General features: G+C 41.2%; 1 protein-coding gene across 1 annotated transcript in view; it reads left to right on the top strand.

Annotated features, from left to right (window-relative positions):
• Positions 1–12882, top strand: part of PDHX (pyruvate dehydrogenase complex component X) — a 67279-nt gene extending 54397 nt beyond the window's left edge. Inside the window, exons 9-11 of the mRNA XM_075545909.1 lie at positions 5699–5857; positions 9759–9823; positions 10622–12882. Of these exons, the coding sequence (XP_075402024.1) occupies positions 5699–5857; positions 9759–9823; positions 10622–10880 (483 nt within the window). The 3' untranslated portion in view covers positions 10881–12882. The remainder of the gene's footprint in view (positions 1–5698; positions 5858–9758; positions 9824–10621) is intronic.
• The last annotated feature ends 2738 nt before the right edge of the window (positions 12883–15620 follow it).

The raw sequence follows: 15620 nt of genomic DNA, 5'->3' as shown, positions 1-15620 counted from the left end.
TAGCAGAAGAAACTGAAACTTCACCAAGGCAGGGCACTGCGGGAGTGCAGCAGAACATCGAGACAGAACACTAAGGGGGTGCAACAGAACAGCAAGGGAATGCAGCGGCGAGGTCCCCAGGGAATGCTGAAGGTGGACTTTGGGGCCACGGCATGGTGTCCTAACAGACTGGACTGGAAAACATTCCTAAAGGCCAACAAACAATCCTAGAACTAACTACAAGCTTTTCTTTCTTGTTGTGTTTTGTTTTGTTTTGGTCATTGGTTTGTTGTTGTTTTGTTGTATATTGTTGCTTGGTTGTGCTCTGTCTTGTTTTTGTGCATGTTACTATCTCCGCAGGTCCGTCTAAATAAGATAGACTGGATGAACAATTAGAGGAGTAAACAACGGGACCAGTAGTTCTGTGGGGACATGGGAGAGAGATGGGGAGTTGAAGGGAAAGGTAGTGGTGTTAATAAACCCAGGGACAAGGGAACACCAAGCGATCCAAATCGGTGCTGAGGAGGGTGTGGGAAGCCTGGTTGGGCATGATCAAAGGTAATGTAACTAAGAGGAATTGCTGAAACCCTGTTGGGGACTGAGCATGATAGTGGGACAGGAGGGAAGTTAAAGGAAATAGAGGAAAGAACTGGGGGCAAAGGGCATTTATATATTTGCACATGTACATTTGCAAATATATTTATACATGAGAATGGGAAAATAGATCTATGTGCATATATTTATAAGGTTAGTATTAAGGTAGCAGAGGGATATTGGACCTCCACTTAAGTAATCCCTCAATGCAAGAATACTTTCATCTATTAAATTGGTATTCTATGACGCTCACCTTCCCGACACAACCGCTGAAGACAAAGTGGGTGAACAACTAAATGGTGAAGAAAGCTGATGGTGCCCAGCTATCAAAAGAGGTAGCATCTGGGGTCTTAAAGGCTTGAAGGTAAACAAGTGGCCATCTGGCTCAGAAGCAATAAAACCCACATGGAAGAAGCACACCAGCCTGTGTGACCATGAGGTACTGAAGGGTTCAGTTATCAGGCATCAAAGAACAAAAAAATCATATCATTGTGTGCTCACCTCCCTGATTCGACTGCTGAAGGCAAATGGATGCATAAGCAAATTTGACAAAGATAGCTGATAGGGCCCGACTATCAAAAGATATAGCGTCTGGGGTCTTAAAGGCTTGAAGGTAAACAAGCGGCCATCTAGCTCAGAAGCAACAAAGCCCACATGGAAGAAGCAAACCAGCCTGTGCAATCACAAGGTGTCAAGGGATCAGGGATCAGGTATTATCAGAACAAAAAATTTTACCATAGTGAATGAGCGGGGAGTGCGGAATGGAGACCGAAAGCCCATTTGTAGCACTGGACATCCCCTTACAGAAGGGTCTTGAGGAGGAGACAAGACAGGGTGCACTGTAGCAACGATGAAAAATACAACTTTCCTCTAGTTCCTAAATGCCCCCCGCCCCCAGTCATGATCCGAATCACCTTGCAAGTCTGACTAGACCAGAAGATGTACACTGGTACAGATGGAAACTGGAAGCACAGGGGAGCCAGGGCGGATGATCCCCTCAGGACCAGTGGTGTGAGTGGCGATACCAGGAGGGTAGAGGGAGGGTGAGTTGGAAAGGGGAACCTGTTTCAAGGATCTGCATGTGACCTCCTCCCTGGGGGACATACAACAGAAAAGTGGGTAAAGGGAGACGTGGGACAGAGCAAGATATGACAAATAATAATTTATAAATTATCAAGGGTTAATGAGGGACGGGGAGTGGGGAGGGAGGGGAAAAAAGAGGACCTGATGCCAGGGGCTTGGGTGGAGAGCAAATGTGTTGAGAATGATGAGGGCAACGAATATACAAATGTGCTTTACACAATTGATGTATGTGTGGATTGTGATGAGTTATATGACCCCCTAATAAGATGATTTAAAGGAAAAAAACCCGAAACTTGCTCCTAAATATAGAGGCACCAAAGCAACTGGACAAAATGATAAAGAACATGATAGAAAATTCCTAAGAGCACCTGATGAAGGTAAAGCATGGTATTTATAGTGGATTGTACAAAGATCTGGACTTTGAAAATTAAAAGCGGAAAACATGCTCAACATTTCGCAAGCTGAAAGAATTTGAGGGGCGGGCTGCGAAATTCAAACATGAAGTTAAAATATTAAGAGATGTTAGGAAGCTCAAAAAGAAATTAGAATAAAACGGACACAGGCTGTGTATAGTAAAGATTGGTTGATGCTCAACATGTCAATATATATATATATTTAAATATATATATATATATTTTTTTTTAAAAGGCAACGTGTGGTCAGGAGTGAATGGTGAAGGAAGAAGCCCAAGCTGTATTGGTGGCATTAACGACAAACAGGGCCCCAGAACATCTGACAGAAAACTGGTTGAAATAGTGAAACAGATACAACACTGGAAGCACTCAGTAGTTTATGAATTTTGGAAATTTGTAAAGAAATTTGGAAGACTACCACCTGGCCAACCAACTGGAAGAGACACATATCTGTTCCTATTCCCAAAGAAAGATGACCTGAGAGAATGAGGAAGCAAACAATTTAATTAATGTCACATGCAAGTAAAATGTTGAAGATACCAGTAACTGAAAAACAGTAGAAGACAAGAAGCTGCCAGAAACTCAAGCTAGCTTCAGAAGAGGGCCTGCACGAGGTTATATCATTGTTGACTTAAGTTGGTTTGGGCTGAAAGCAGGGAATTCCAGAAAGAAGTTTACTTGTGTTTCATCGGCTGTGTGAAGACATTCCACTGTGTATCATAGCAAACTATGGCTGACACTGTGAAGACTGAGAATTCCAGGTCATGGCATTGTGCTTATGGGAAGCCTATGCATGCATATCATGAAGTAGCCTTTCACATAGAACAAAGGTAGCCGTGTGTTTAAAATCGGGAAAGGTAGGCCGCAATGTTGCATCCTTTTACCGTACTTAAGCATCTGTAAGAAGAGCGCATCCTCAGACTGGGAGGAGGCCGAATTGCAGCCTTGCTTGCTGAAAGCCAAGGGGACTGGAAGCGTTCACGTGGTAGAGTGAAGATAGAGCTAAGGTGCACCTGACCCAAGCCATGGTACTTTCAGTCTCTCCAATATTGAAGGCTAACAAGGACTGCATGCATTTGAACCAGAGTGTTGGCAACAATCTTGGATGGATTAAGAGTAAATGACTTGGAGGATGTACCCGGACACGTTATCAAGAGAGACCAGTCCCTGGAAATGGACATCATATGCGTTAGCTAGTAGAGGGCCGGCAGTAAAGAAGATCTTCAAGGGCGTGGGTTGACGGTGACCGCAATAATGGACTCAGGTGGCAACCGTTGTGAGGACGCGCGGGACTGGGCAGTATTCCATTCTGTTGTACACAGGGTCACTGTGCTTTGGAATCAACCTGAGGTGCCTAATCATGACAGGTCCCACCCATACCCAAGGGGCGATTACACAGGGCATGAATACCAGGAGACAGACCTACCTCTGAAGGACAGGAGACTGTGCATCACATGTGCAATGCTAGCATGCTTTCCTTCACCTTCTGATGATTCATCTGGTTAACACCTGTCGTCTGTACATTTATAAAGTTTTATGAGTTACTGAGTATGTAATAAGCATTTTTAATATGCTAGTTCTGTTTAGGTAAGCTATTGAAATTAGAGTTCTTACAGATGTATTTGGATTTTATCATTAGCGCTTTTGGTATAGTGTTACACAAAATTTCTAAAGTTAATTCAGCAAAATAGCATTGAAATTCTATGACATAGGTCCTATGAGAAGTCGAAAAAGATAAAATGTGGGCTATGTCTTGGAGGAGTTCATAATACGGAATGTTGGGTAGATGAGACAAATAAATAAAGACGACCGTATCAGAAGTGTAACAAGTATTTCACTTGAAACTAAAATAGAAGCTCTGAGAGAGCAGGGAGTCCTTCACACTTTGGCTCATTGCTGTAGCCCCAGGCCGAGGTCTTCAATGGGTGACTAGACTGAGCACTGAAAGCAAGCACGGGTGTTGATGAGCGCTAGAAGGGCATGAGGTGGCCATCTCTGACCTCTGGCGGCATGGTGAGCGGAGGTCAGACTTGCCTTTATCTTTCCTCCTCCTTTATTCTTGCGCCAATCATTCATCCCATGGCACTCCACCATTGTGCTGGGTTCATTGGCCACCCAGAACGCAGACAACACTCACAGCTAAGGGGGTTATTAAAGAAGTGAACCATTTCCCGGATGTCGGCATCAGTAAACAAGAGACTGTCATTGGCCTGCAGCAACACCTCTCCTCAGCTAGCAACCAAGTCCCTCTTTGGTCCTCAAGTTCTCAGCCACGGGGTCTCTCGGCCTCTGCCTCTGGGAACCAAGGAGCCCACCTGTAGCTCTGCCGCACAGACCTGTAGTCTCGGCACTGCCCCTCTTCTCTGACTCGGCTTCCCTGTCTCAGCCTCTGTTCTCAGCCTGTCTCCCTGCTCTGTCCCAAAGTCTCTGTCGCAGCATCTGGTCAATCTAGTCCTTCCTCCTCCAGTTCAGGCAGAGATCTCAAACCTGTTCTTCCGATGTTTCTGGGCTTTCTCTCTGGGTTCCTGCATCTGAGCTGGCTAGTTTATGAAAGTGTGCTTTCAGCAGACCATACCCCCAAAGAAAAAAGGATGACGATTTATGTACTAGTAGAATCTAAAGATGCAACCACCTATTTTTTGTAACAGAACTATAATCAACCTGTGGGTCGCAACCCCTTTGGGAGTCGAACGGCCCTTTCACAGGGGTCGCCCAATTCGTAACAGTAGCAAAATTACAGTTAGGAAGTAACAATGAAAATAATTTTATGGCTGGAGTCACCACAGAATGAAGAACTGTTTTAAGAGGTCACGGCATTAGGAAGGTTGAGAACCACTGGATTAGACCCACAGGTACCTCTCTTGCTCCCTGCCATCGAGTCAGTGACCCCCTTGAGAAAAGAAATTGGGGTGGGGCAGGGGAGAGAAAGGTACACCGGTTTTATTTAGACTATTTGATTTTTTATTTGCCGCTATTTTCTGTGTGACATTTGGTACACACTGTTACTTGGTCATTTCACCTTTTTAAAATAATCCTGAGTGTAAGTATATATGTGTGTGTGTGTGTGTGTGTGTGTGTGTGTGTCAAATGTGCATAATTTAATATATATTTGACATATGTGTCAAATGTGCATAATTTAATAAAAAGTTAATATTTATGACACCTAGGAAATCCATCTTAAATAGAAAAGGCCTTTTATTCAGGACCTATGATATATTCCAGAGCAGTGCTAGAAAAGCCAGTTGTTCTTAGAGCCAAGACATGAACTGTCTCTCCTGGCGGGGCACCGGGAGAGGCGGGCAGGTAGTAAACATCATGTCCTCCGAGCACCAGGGCTGACAAAGGAAGCTCCTCACCACGACTGACGCAGATCAAAGCATGTGCAGTTTTCTCAAGCTTGCTTCAAAATGATAGGTTTAATTATTCCTCCAAAACATAAAAATGAAAACATTTAATACCAAGATCCAGAGCATTTTTTTTCAGAGCATATTTTTTATACTGACTTTTTAATCTTTTCCCTCTCGGGCTACATTCGCTTTAGAAAACTACATCTTAGTGTGTTAAATATTTTTCTGCGCCGCCCGAGTCTAATGCTGCTTCTTCCGTGGCGTGTTTTTTCTGTTTCGTAGCAAATGCCAGATGTGAATGCAAGCTGGGATGGAGATGGTCCAAAGCAATTGCCCTTTATTGACATTTCGGTGGCTGTGGCAACTGATAGAGGTTTAATTACACCAATCATAAAAAATGTTCCAGCTAAGGGTATACAGGAAATTGCTGATTCAGTGAAGGTAAGTCTTAAGTAATGCATATTGTGCTTTCAGAATGTTATGCTTTCTGGTAACGTGTGATACGACCTGGCTACCCTGGCTTTTTGTGTTGGGTGGTGTGCTTTGGGTATTTCCAAGTGATCGTCAGTAGTGTTTGTAGGTTTTTAAGTTTTTATTCAAATAGGATCCATCTTGAGAAAATTCAGAAATACCGTCCAAATACATTAGAGGCCAACTGTGTTTAAATTACAGAAGACTTCTTTCACCAAGTCTAGAACACAGCTCTAAAGATGCTATATTTCAGACAGAAATTTTAAGTTTAAATAAAACTCAAACTACATTTCTGTGATCATGGTAATAGACAAACCTCAAGTTCACAGCAACTTTCTCACGTAGGAGATTATCCTTGTAGACCTCTGTGTTTTCACAGTACATGAGAAGCTGCTCCTGAACTCCCAGAAATGATTGCAGCCGTGAATCTGTTGAACTCTGGGCTCCGCTTAAGAAAGCGTAGAATCCCCTGATCTTCCCTTAGCTGACTTGGCCTTCATTTCTGGGATGTTCTCTGGCTTCCCTATGTAGAGCAGCTCCCTGATACGCTCTCACGATACCTTCTTTCACCGACATTGTAGGTGCGCTCGGTCTTTGGAGTTACCGTGGTTATTTGTTGGCTTGTCTGTGTCCTTTATTGTTTATTGTTATATACCATCCTAGAAAAGTATTGGATTATAGTAGTTCTTCAGGGAGCGCTGACTAGCCTTTCACGTGGTTTGTGTGGACCCCAGGTTAAGAATGGCTGTATAAGCGTTCGCTTCTAGACCCCCAGAAACCCCAGGATACCGCTACGAAAGGCTCAAAGGCACAGCCTAGCCGCACTCGGGTTTGTATTGCCTGAGTAAATTAATACAGCAGCAGCCTATTGTTTAGCTGTGGATCCTATGCTCGCCTAGTTCCTCATTTATTACAGCAAGCTTTTTCAGTGAGCCAGTGAGGCACGTGGTGGATCCATGAGGTATTTGCTAGTCATCTCTTTGTTAACATCTTTTCCGCAGGGTGCATCAGGTAGCATGTACTGTGATGGTAAGTTCATATTGCCAGAATATCCCAGTGAGAATTAGGAATTTTCTCAACTACTGACCTGACTCAGAATCTCTATTCAGCACAGATTCGGAGTTTGGGTTTGGATGCAGTGGCGGGAGTGTCTTGCTGGTGTGTTTGGGGTCCAAAGAGCTTGTAGTGGTGTTTGTGATGTAGCACTGAGGCTTGACCTCGCGTCTTTAAAATTCACTTTGTGTTTGTTTGTTCAAGTCCAGTAACTCCTCAGGGCATGTTGAGATCATCAGCCTTTAGAGAAATACCACTCAAGGCTCACATGATGTGTGTGTGTTCAAAGCATGTGAGCCAGTCTGTTGCTGGGGCAGGAAAAATGTATTTGTAGATTGCCCTCTCTGCTTCTATACTCTAAGGACAAGTCAAAGCTCAGCATTTCATTTTTGGTTTGGGGTTTGAGAACTTTTAAAAATGTTTTCGTTTTCCAAAATATAATTACCTGGTTTAAAGTTAAGTAATTGTCACTTGTGATTGTAATAGTGCTTTTATTGACTACATAATACAGAATATTAGGTAAGCTTCAACAATTTTTCTCAAATGACAGTAGCTTTATCTTTCTTACCTGTTCAGAAAGCAGTTCACTATTAACTTTTGTATATGATATCTTAATCTTTTCTCCTTGTTTTTGATGCATTGAAATTTATGAATTAACAGGAGTAGAGCTAATTGCAAGTTCATGGAAAATTTAACTACTTTCTCGATATCATTCTCTGTGTCATCGCTTTCTCCTCTGCTGTGTTAAGTTTTAGAATTCAGTATTGTCAAAAAATCATTCATAAAAAAGTAACAAAAAGTGAAATATATGAGCCCCTAATAAAATGTTTTTAAAAAACAATTATATAGTGTTTTAATTATCCTATCCATATTTCTGAATCCTCACTTCAAAATAAAAATTCAACAAAATTTGTTTAAAAAGTGAAATATAAAATTTTATTTTTCTTCAAAGTTGTCTGAGATAGATAGATAGATAGATAGATAGATAGATAGATAGATAGATAGAAATGGAAGTGAACCCTGAAAGATAAAAACTGATTTTGTCACGGGATCATTGGGATACAGTTTTAGTTCCCACTGGCTACTTTGTTTGAAACCTACTAGATTGACATGAATGGCAGTATTTTTTTTTAACAATTTATTAGGGGCTCATACAATTCTTATCACAGTCCATACATATACATACAATCAATTGTATAAAGCACATCTGTACAGTCTTTGCCCTAATCAATTTTTTCTCCCCTTTTCTTTTTTTACATTTTATTAGGGACTCATACAACTCTTATCACAATCCATACATATACATACATCAATTGTATAAAGCACATCCATACATTCCCTGCCCCAATCATTCTCAAGGCATTTGCTCTCCACTTAAGCCTCTTGCATCAGGTCCTCTTTTTTTTTCCCCTCCCTCCCCTCTCCCCCCTCCCTCATGTGCCCTTGGTAATTTATACATCGTTATTTTGTCATATCTTGCCCTATCCGGAGTCTCCCTTCCCCCCTTCTCTGCCGTCCCTCTCCCAGGGAAGAGGTCACATGTGGATCCTTGTAATCAGTTCCCCCTTTCCAACCCACTCACCCTCCACTCTCCCAGCATCGTCCCTCACACCCTTGGTCCTGAAGGTATCATCCACCCTGGATTCCCTGTACCTCCAGCCTTCATATGTACCAGTGTACAGCCTCTGTCCTATCCAGCCCTGCAAGGTAGAATTCGGATCATGGTAGTTGGGGGGAGGAAGCATCCAGGATCTGAATGGCAGTGTTTTACACGAAAAAAAATTTACAGCTGAAGCAAAAAATTGCTTTCTACATACAGAAAACACTGAAAATTTCTGCACAGAATGGTACATACTCAATTCTAGTATTTGGAATTTTTAAAGAGAAGTGATTTTTATAGCATTTGATTTTCTCTTCTTAATAATCTTGGATAATCTATGCTGTAAGTTATATATTGTGTTCATTGCATTACATGGAGAAAGCTATTTATAGATAAAGCCCTTTGTTAGGTCACATCAAACATATGGAGCTGGCAACATACCCTGTGCAGATATGAGGGTTCATCAAAGTGTTTGTAGCAAAATGGAATTAAAACCAGCCTGTGTGATCATGAGGTGTCGACAGGACCAGGTAACAGGCATCAGAAGGCTCAAAACAAAAAAAATAAAACATTCTTGAAAACAAGGGGGATCAGAGCAGAGACCCCAAACCCATCTGTAGATAATGGGACATCCCCTTCACAGAAGGGTCACAAGGAAGGGACGAGTCAACCAGGGCGCATTATAGCACCGATGCAACACATAATATTCCTCTGGTTCTTTGAGGCTTCCTCACCCCCCCCCCCACCACCACCATCGTGACCTCAGTTCTACCTTTCAGTCCTGGTTAGACCAGAGAATTACACTGGTACAGATAAGAGCTGATCACACACAGAATCCAGGTCAGATAAATCGCTCAGGAACAGAAATGGAAGTAACAATATCAGCAGAGTAGGGGGAAAGTGAGTGGAGAAGGGGGAACCAATCACGATGATCAACGTATAACCCACCGACCCAGGGAAACAAACTACAGACAAGTGGGTGAAGGAAGACAGCCGTTGGTTTAATATATGAAAGTAATAATAATTTGTCATTTATCAGGGTTCACAGGGTGGGGAAGGAGGGGGGGGAGAAGAGCTGATACCAAGGGTTAAAAAAAAGGTAATGGAATTTTTCCACAAACTTGTTGAAGCCCCTTCATATTCTAGGTGTTACAGGTACTGACAGGATTAGCTATCCATACAGTGTTGGTCATCAGGTGCCGTTTGTATTTTCTGCAGGCTCTTTCCAAGAAAGCAAGAGATGGAAAATTGCTACCAGAAGAATATCAAGGAGGATCTTTCAGGTAGAATTTAAATTCTTGATTATTAGTAATATCAGATATGTTGTTCATTGTTAGAAGCCACCGAGTCAGCTTTGACTCATAGTGACCCAGTGTGTCCAGCAGAAGGAAACAGTGCCTGTGCCGCACCCTCATTGCTGTGTCCGAGCCTCGTGGGGTAGCCCGTGCCTCTCGAGGGTCCCCTCTTTTCAGCCGACCTTCCCAAGCATGGTTCCCTTCTCCAGGGCACTGAGCCTTACCACGTGGCATAGATTGATCAGAAACAAATTTTTTAATTTAAGCTAAATACCACATGCTTTATTTGAATATATATAGAGAGAAAAGTATTTATAGATAAGACATCTTCTGAGGTTTTATTTATTTTCTGGTATGTGTGTACATACACAGAATTCTAAATGACATTGTTTCATACATTTATGCCTTAATTGCTGCACACACCTTATATCTGTACTTGTGTGTCTATTATCCAATGGCATAGCTCAGTAAATTCACTTAGTAATTTTGTAACTTTGTCTAGCAAGTCTTGAATTATTTATGGATAAAATCAATTATCTGTGAATAGTGACCATTTTCTGTCTGTCTTTCAGTTACTGTATTTTATTTCTGCTTGTCATATTCCACTGGCTGGGACTTTCCATTCAATGCTGAGTAAATGTTTGATAGGAGATGTATTATCTGCATGCCTTGTGTTCTTTGGTATTTGAGTAATTTGATAACAGATTTAGTAAGGTTGTCTTTTTATAAAGTAAGGTTGTCATAAGGACTTGCTGCATTGAGCTTTGTCTTTCTGTTCTTCCTTAGTATTTCCAACTTGGGCATGTTTGGCATTGATGCGTTTTCCGCAGTGATCAATCCCCCACAGGCCTGCATCTTGGCTGTTGGGAGGTTCCGACCGGTTCTGAAGCCCAGTCAGGATGAAGAGGGCAACACCAGCCTGCAGCCGCACCAGCTGATAACCGTCACCATGTCAAGTGACAGCCGAGTGGTAGACGACCAACTAGCCACCAGGTTTCTTGAAACTTTTAAAGCCAACCTAGAGAATCCCATCCGGCTTGCTTAATCCTCCAAGATCAGAAGTTGGTCTTCGGCTCAGCTGATTTTATAGGTGTTACCAAGAAACTCTAGCAAACAATATTTAAAGGCAATGTGGATGAAATGTTTGTTTATTTATTTAAAGTGGAAGAGTCTGGCCCAAGTTGTCTTTATTGTCAGTTTGGGTTTCGTGTTGAAATAAAACTATGAGTAATGAAGGAAAAAGAGCATTTGCTTAGGTAGATCCTTTTTTTAACCTCTGGTGCTGTGCAAAAGGATGTTTTGCAGATGTAAATCCAGTGACATGCTTGCTTATTTGAAAGCGTTAGAACATTTAAGAATATATGCTAATTGTGTAATAAAGAAATTATGTGAAATTTAACTTAATTGTGTTCAAGTTCAAAATGGTCTTGCAAGAGATGACCATTAATCTAACAGTGACACTTCACTTTTACAAGTCCTGCTCTAGATGCACGTGAACAATTCAATATGTACAGAAATGCTTATTCTGGATAATATAGTAGATTAGTAACTAATAAGGATCAAATCAAATTAGGGGTTGTGACAACATTATTGAATTTTATATGTATATAAAGCCATATGTTTTAGAGTGGTTTCTTAACATTCTGATTTTTCACTTCTATAACACTGTGAACTTCTAAAGACAAAAAAATAAAGAAGAGGGAAAGACCAAAAGAGAGAGAGAGAGAGAGTGTGTGTGTGTGTGTGTGTGTGTGTGTGTGTGTGTGTAAGACTATAGTGCAAATATCTAAATTTTCCACTGTGGGCTGCTCACCTTCATGCTGAGTTGGGAAATTATGTAAATAAGCTGTGTTAACTCCTAAAAAAAACAAACACACATTTTGTGTTAGTGTTGATTTAAACACAAAATGTTTCTTAATGCATTTCAGTCAAATTTGTATTGTGCAATAAAATACGAGAAAATACAAAATCTTTTTTTTGTATCCTAAGTGTTGAAGCATAGTAAAAACTCGAAGTAGACCAGTAGTTTCCTGGACCAGTCCAGAAGTGACTCCGTAGGAGGTAGTGGAGTTTTTCTGTAGGCGGTACTGGAGTTTTGGAAAGTGATTGTGAGAAGGTGGTTCTCCAAGCAGAGCTAATGAAATCTATCCTTCTTTGTCATTCGATAACTTTTTACCAATGATTGAAACAGAGAAGCTTATTTTCTTTCTTATTTATAAAGTTGTTACATGTTGCACGATATATGAGTTTGATAGAATGATAGTCAGCAAAGCTTAACTTAGTGTCTACTGACCTGAATCACACAAGACAGTCTGGTAGAATGTATGGTATGACACAGTGTCCACAAACCTTAACAAAAGTACTTTCTAAACCAGATCCACGGTCTGGGTGACATGGGCATATGGGCCCATGGGCAGGCAGTGGGCATAACATAGCTTACAAGGACAGGATTCTAGCTCCTGCTGTGGTGATTACCCACCAGTCCACAGCCACCTAAGGTGCAAGTATGCGTGTCTTCGCGTCCAGAAGAAAGAAGAGTGACCGAAATCTAATGATGCATGGAAACAATTGGTCCAATGTTTCCACCAACCCTGAGACTAGAAGGGCTGGATGATCCTGGCGGCTACTGCCAACGTCTCTGAAAAGGATCACATTGGAAGGTCCTGAATAGAATGAGAGAAAACTGGGACAGAACTCAACATCAGAAGAGAGCACACTACTTACTGGTCACAGCCTGATAGAGCTCTCCAGATGACGGCTTTTAGTCACCTTTCAGGTCTGGAAACGAATTCAGAATAACCAGCCGTTTGAAATCAGAAGGGCTGTACTGAGCAAAGGAATATGTTCACTGGGTGTTGGACGAGGAATGGAAACGGCAAGGCGCGATGGTATGTTGAGGAGGTGGCAATGAATGAGTTCACGTGTGTGACTGTCGAATGTACAATTGAACTAATCTACAAACCTTGCTTAATTCATTATTAAAAAGTTTTAAATATATAAAATAGAGCCCTGACAAATCTATTGTTTAAGCAGATATTTAACCTAATTATTCCATTTCAACAAACTAAATCATTTTTAAAATACAACTATACTGAAAATTATAAATAAATAGTACTTTCAAAATAACTCTTTTTCAAGTAGAAGTATTTTAAAGGGCAGTTTTAACTGAAATTATTTTTTCTAGTTTTTGTGGGAGTTTTTTTGGTCTGGCTTTATTTCTTTCTATACACCACCTAACAATCTTTATGTCTGAACGTAAGTGCGTGAAATTGTCGTAATCTTGCATGAGGCCGCCAAAAATAAGGCTGGGTTTGGAATTATCCTTCCCCACAGACCGACTTTCATGAACTGTGGTATGTTTGTTTGCCTGTGGGTGACGTGGAACACAAGAGAGAGTTCTTGTGTACTTCACAGGACCCCAGTGCTGTGTACATTGAAGCCGTTTTCATTCCTCGTGAGCATTACACGGTGCTCTGGTGGCATCATGGTTACGCTTGAGCTGCTAACCACAAGGTGTGCAGTTTGAATCCAGCAGCACCCCGGAAAGGGTTACAGTCCTGGAAACCATCTGGGGCAGTTCTCCCGTGCCCGGTGGGCTCCCGTGTGTCAGAATTGCTTCGATGGCAGTGAGTTTTTGTTTGGATGTTTTTTATGGACATCACAGCCAGGGTTTTTAGGAGCTTGTTTAATTTCTCCTGCAACTTTTGGTACGGCTGCTTATTCTGTCTAAAATACTTCTCTAATAACGACTATTCCGACCAAGTTCATAAAAGGAAATTGTCCTTTCTGTGAAAAAGGAATCTTGCCAGATCAGTCAGAGAGAAGCACTGATTGGAGAAAAGGTCGTGGTAGTCATGACGGAGTGAACTGGGTTGTACGAGCATGCTCATTTAAACAGGAGGCTATATGAATGAAATACTTAGAGATTTTCAAAGGAAAAAGTCACACACATTCCAATTAGTATATGGAAAGATCAGTACTAGACTTTTTAAGTCAAAAATTTGCTGGTTTCTGCTTGCAACTTCCAGTTAATATTTACAAACAGCTTGCTCACTCAGCACTTGTACCAGATTAAAAATAGCAGTATATGTCTGTCAGGTTCCTTTACTTGAAGCAACACCAGTCTATGCTTTTATCAGTATTTTCTATGCAGTGTCAAATGCAACTTCCATTTGTAGAAAAGAATAACTGTGTTTTAAATTTCATACTAAGTTGTGCTGAAAGTAAAGCTATTTTATAATCTTATTGAAAGATAAATGGCACTGCATCAATACACATGCAGTTATGGGAAAGAGAAAATGGCATTGAAGCATTAATTTGCAAGGAAAGTTTTACGCATTACATCCTGAAGGGCTTTGTCTTATGCAAAGTGAAGTAAAAGAACCAAAACCTGTCAGAGCTAAGAAATCACCACTTTTTTAAGTATGACATGCCTTGAGACCCTCCTTTGACTTTAAAGGAGACTATAACAATACAGCATAGCTTTAAGGTTCTCCTGACCACAACATGCAAGAGGAAAGTGGGAGTAGCCCGGAGTCACTCAAGATCCAGCTGGAAGCTTTTGCTGTCCTGAAAGCCTGAGTTCATTAGCATCTGCATTAGGTCAGGGGCATTAGGAAGGCAGCGAGGGAGGAGCAACCCGCGTTGAGCAGTGCTGTGCTGTATTAGGGGCTTTGGGTGGGGTATGGAGTCAGAATACCTAAACACTGATGGAATTTCCCAGTGCAGTCCCCCATGGCCACATAACTAATATCAAAAGGATTAAGATGTTGATGCATATGTGCAGCAGATGTTCTGTTTCAGAAGTCACAGGAAACTGTGTCAGTATGAACAATCTTTTAACAAAATGCTTTTAAATAGGTGATTTTAAATTTTCTAATGTGGATTGTTTGAGGAGATTAGAGACCATGCTGAAGGTCAGGTATAGTTTGTCTCAACTTGTAACATTGACAACACCATTTAATCAAAATCATAAAATATAAATACGTATTTGAAAAAAATCATTAGTCTTTGTTGGCTGCAGCCTCATTTCTTTGATCACAGCAAGTTGATTTTCATACTTGTCACTGATACTTTCATACTTACCAATATCTTTTCAACAAGCAGCCTTATTCTTCCGCAGAAGGTGAGTACATTTTAAACCTCTGATGTAACCTTTACTGCTTGTACATCCAGTGGATAGCATCAAAACGTTGTCAGCGACTAAAAGCCGTGCGCGTAAAACATTGCACAGTTCGTGCCAGAAGATGACCCCTTATCTTGGAAGGCATTCAAAATATGACAGAGGAAGAGCTGCCTTCTCAAAGCAGAGTCAACCGTAAAGACTTGAATGGACGAGGTGTGGAAGCAAAGAACCTTCATTTGCTGATAGGGAACAGCTCAAATTGAAAACAACAGCTGCAAGCATCAATTAATAATTGGGACTTGGAAATTATGAAGTGTGAATCTAGGAAAATGGTAGTTCATTAAAAATGAAATGAAAACCATAAAGATCAGTATTCTAGGTGTTAGGGAGTTGAAATACGCATACGTGGGCATTTTCCATCGGAAAAGCATAGTTTACTGTGCTGAGAAGGACACGAGAGAATGACATTGTATCCATCGTCAAAAAGGACATTTCAAGAGGTTCATGAAGTACAATGCAGCCAGAGTCTGCCCTATCACAGTCTGGTGGGTAGTCTAGTCGCCTACTCAGAAATCCAGTCAGTTCAACTGTTACTCAAATTTACGGACCAACCACTGAAGCTAGTGACGAAGAAGTTGAAGAATTCTATGAATGTCTTCA

Source organism: Tenrec ecaudatus, chromosome 4 (genome assembly GCF_050624435.1).
Source record: "Tenrec ecaudatus isolate mTenEca1 chromosome 4, mTenEca1.hap1, whole genome shotgun sequence".
Classification (NCBI taxonomy): domain Eukaryota; kingdom Metazoa; phylum Chordata; class Mammalia; order Afrosoricida; family Tenrecidae; genus Tenrec; species Tenrec ecaudatus.
The sequence above is the reverse complement of the archived record's forward strand: the minus strand, read 5'-3'. Positions and strand labels throughout refer to the sequence as shown.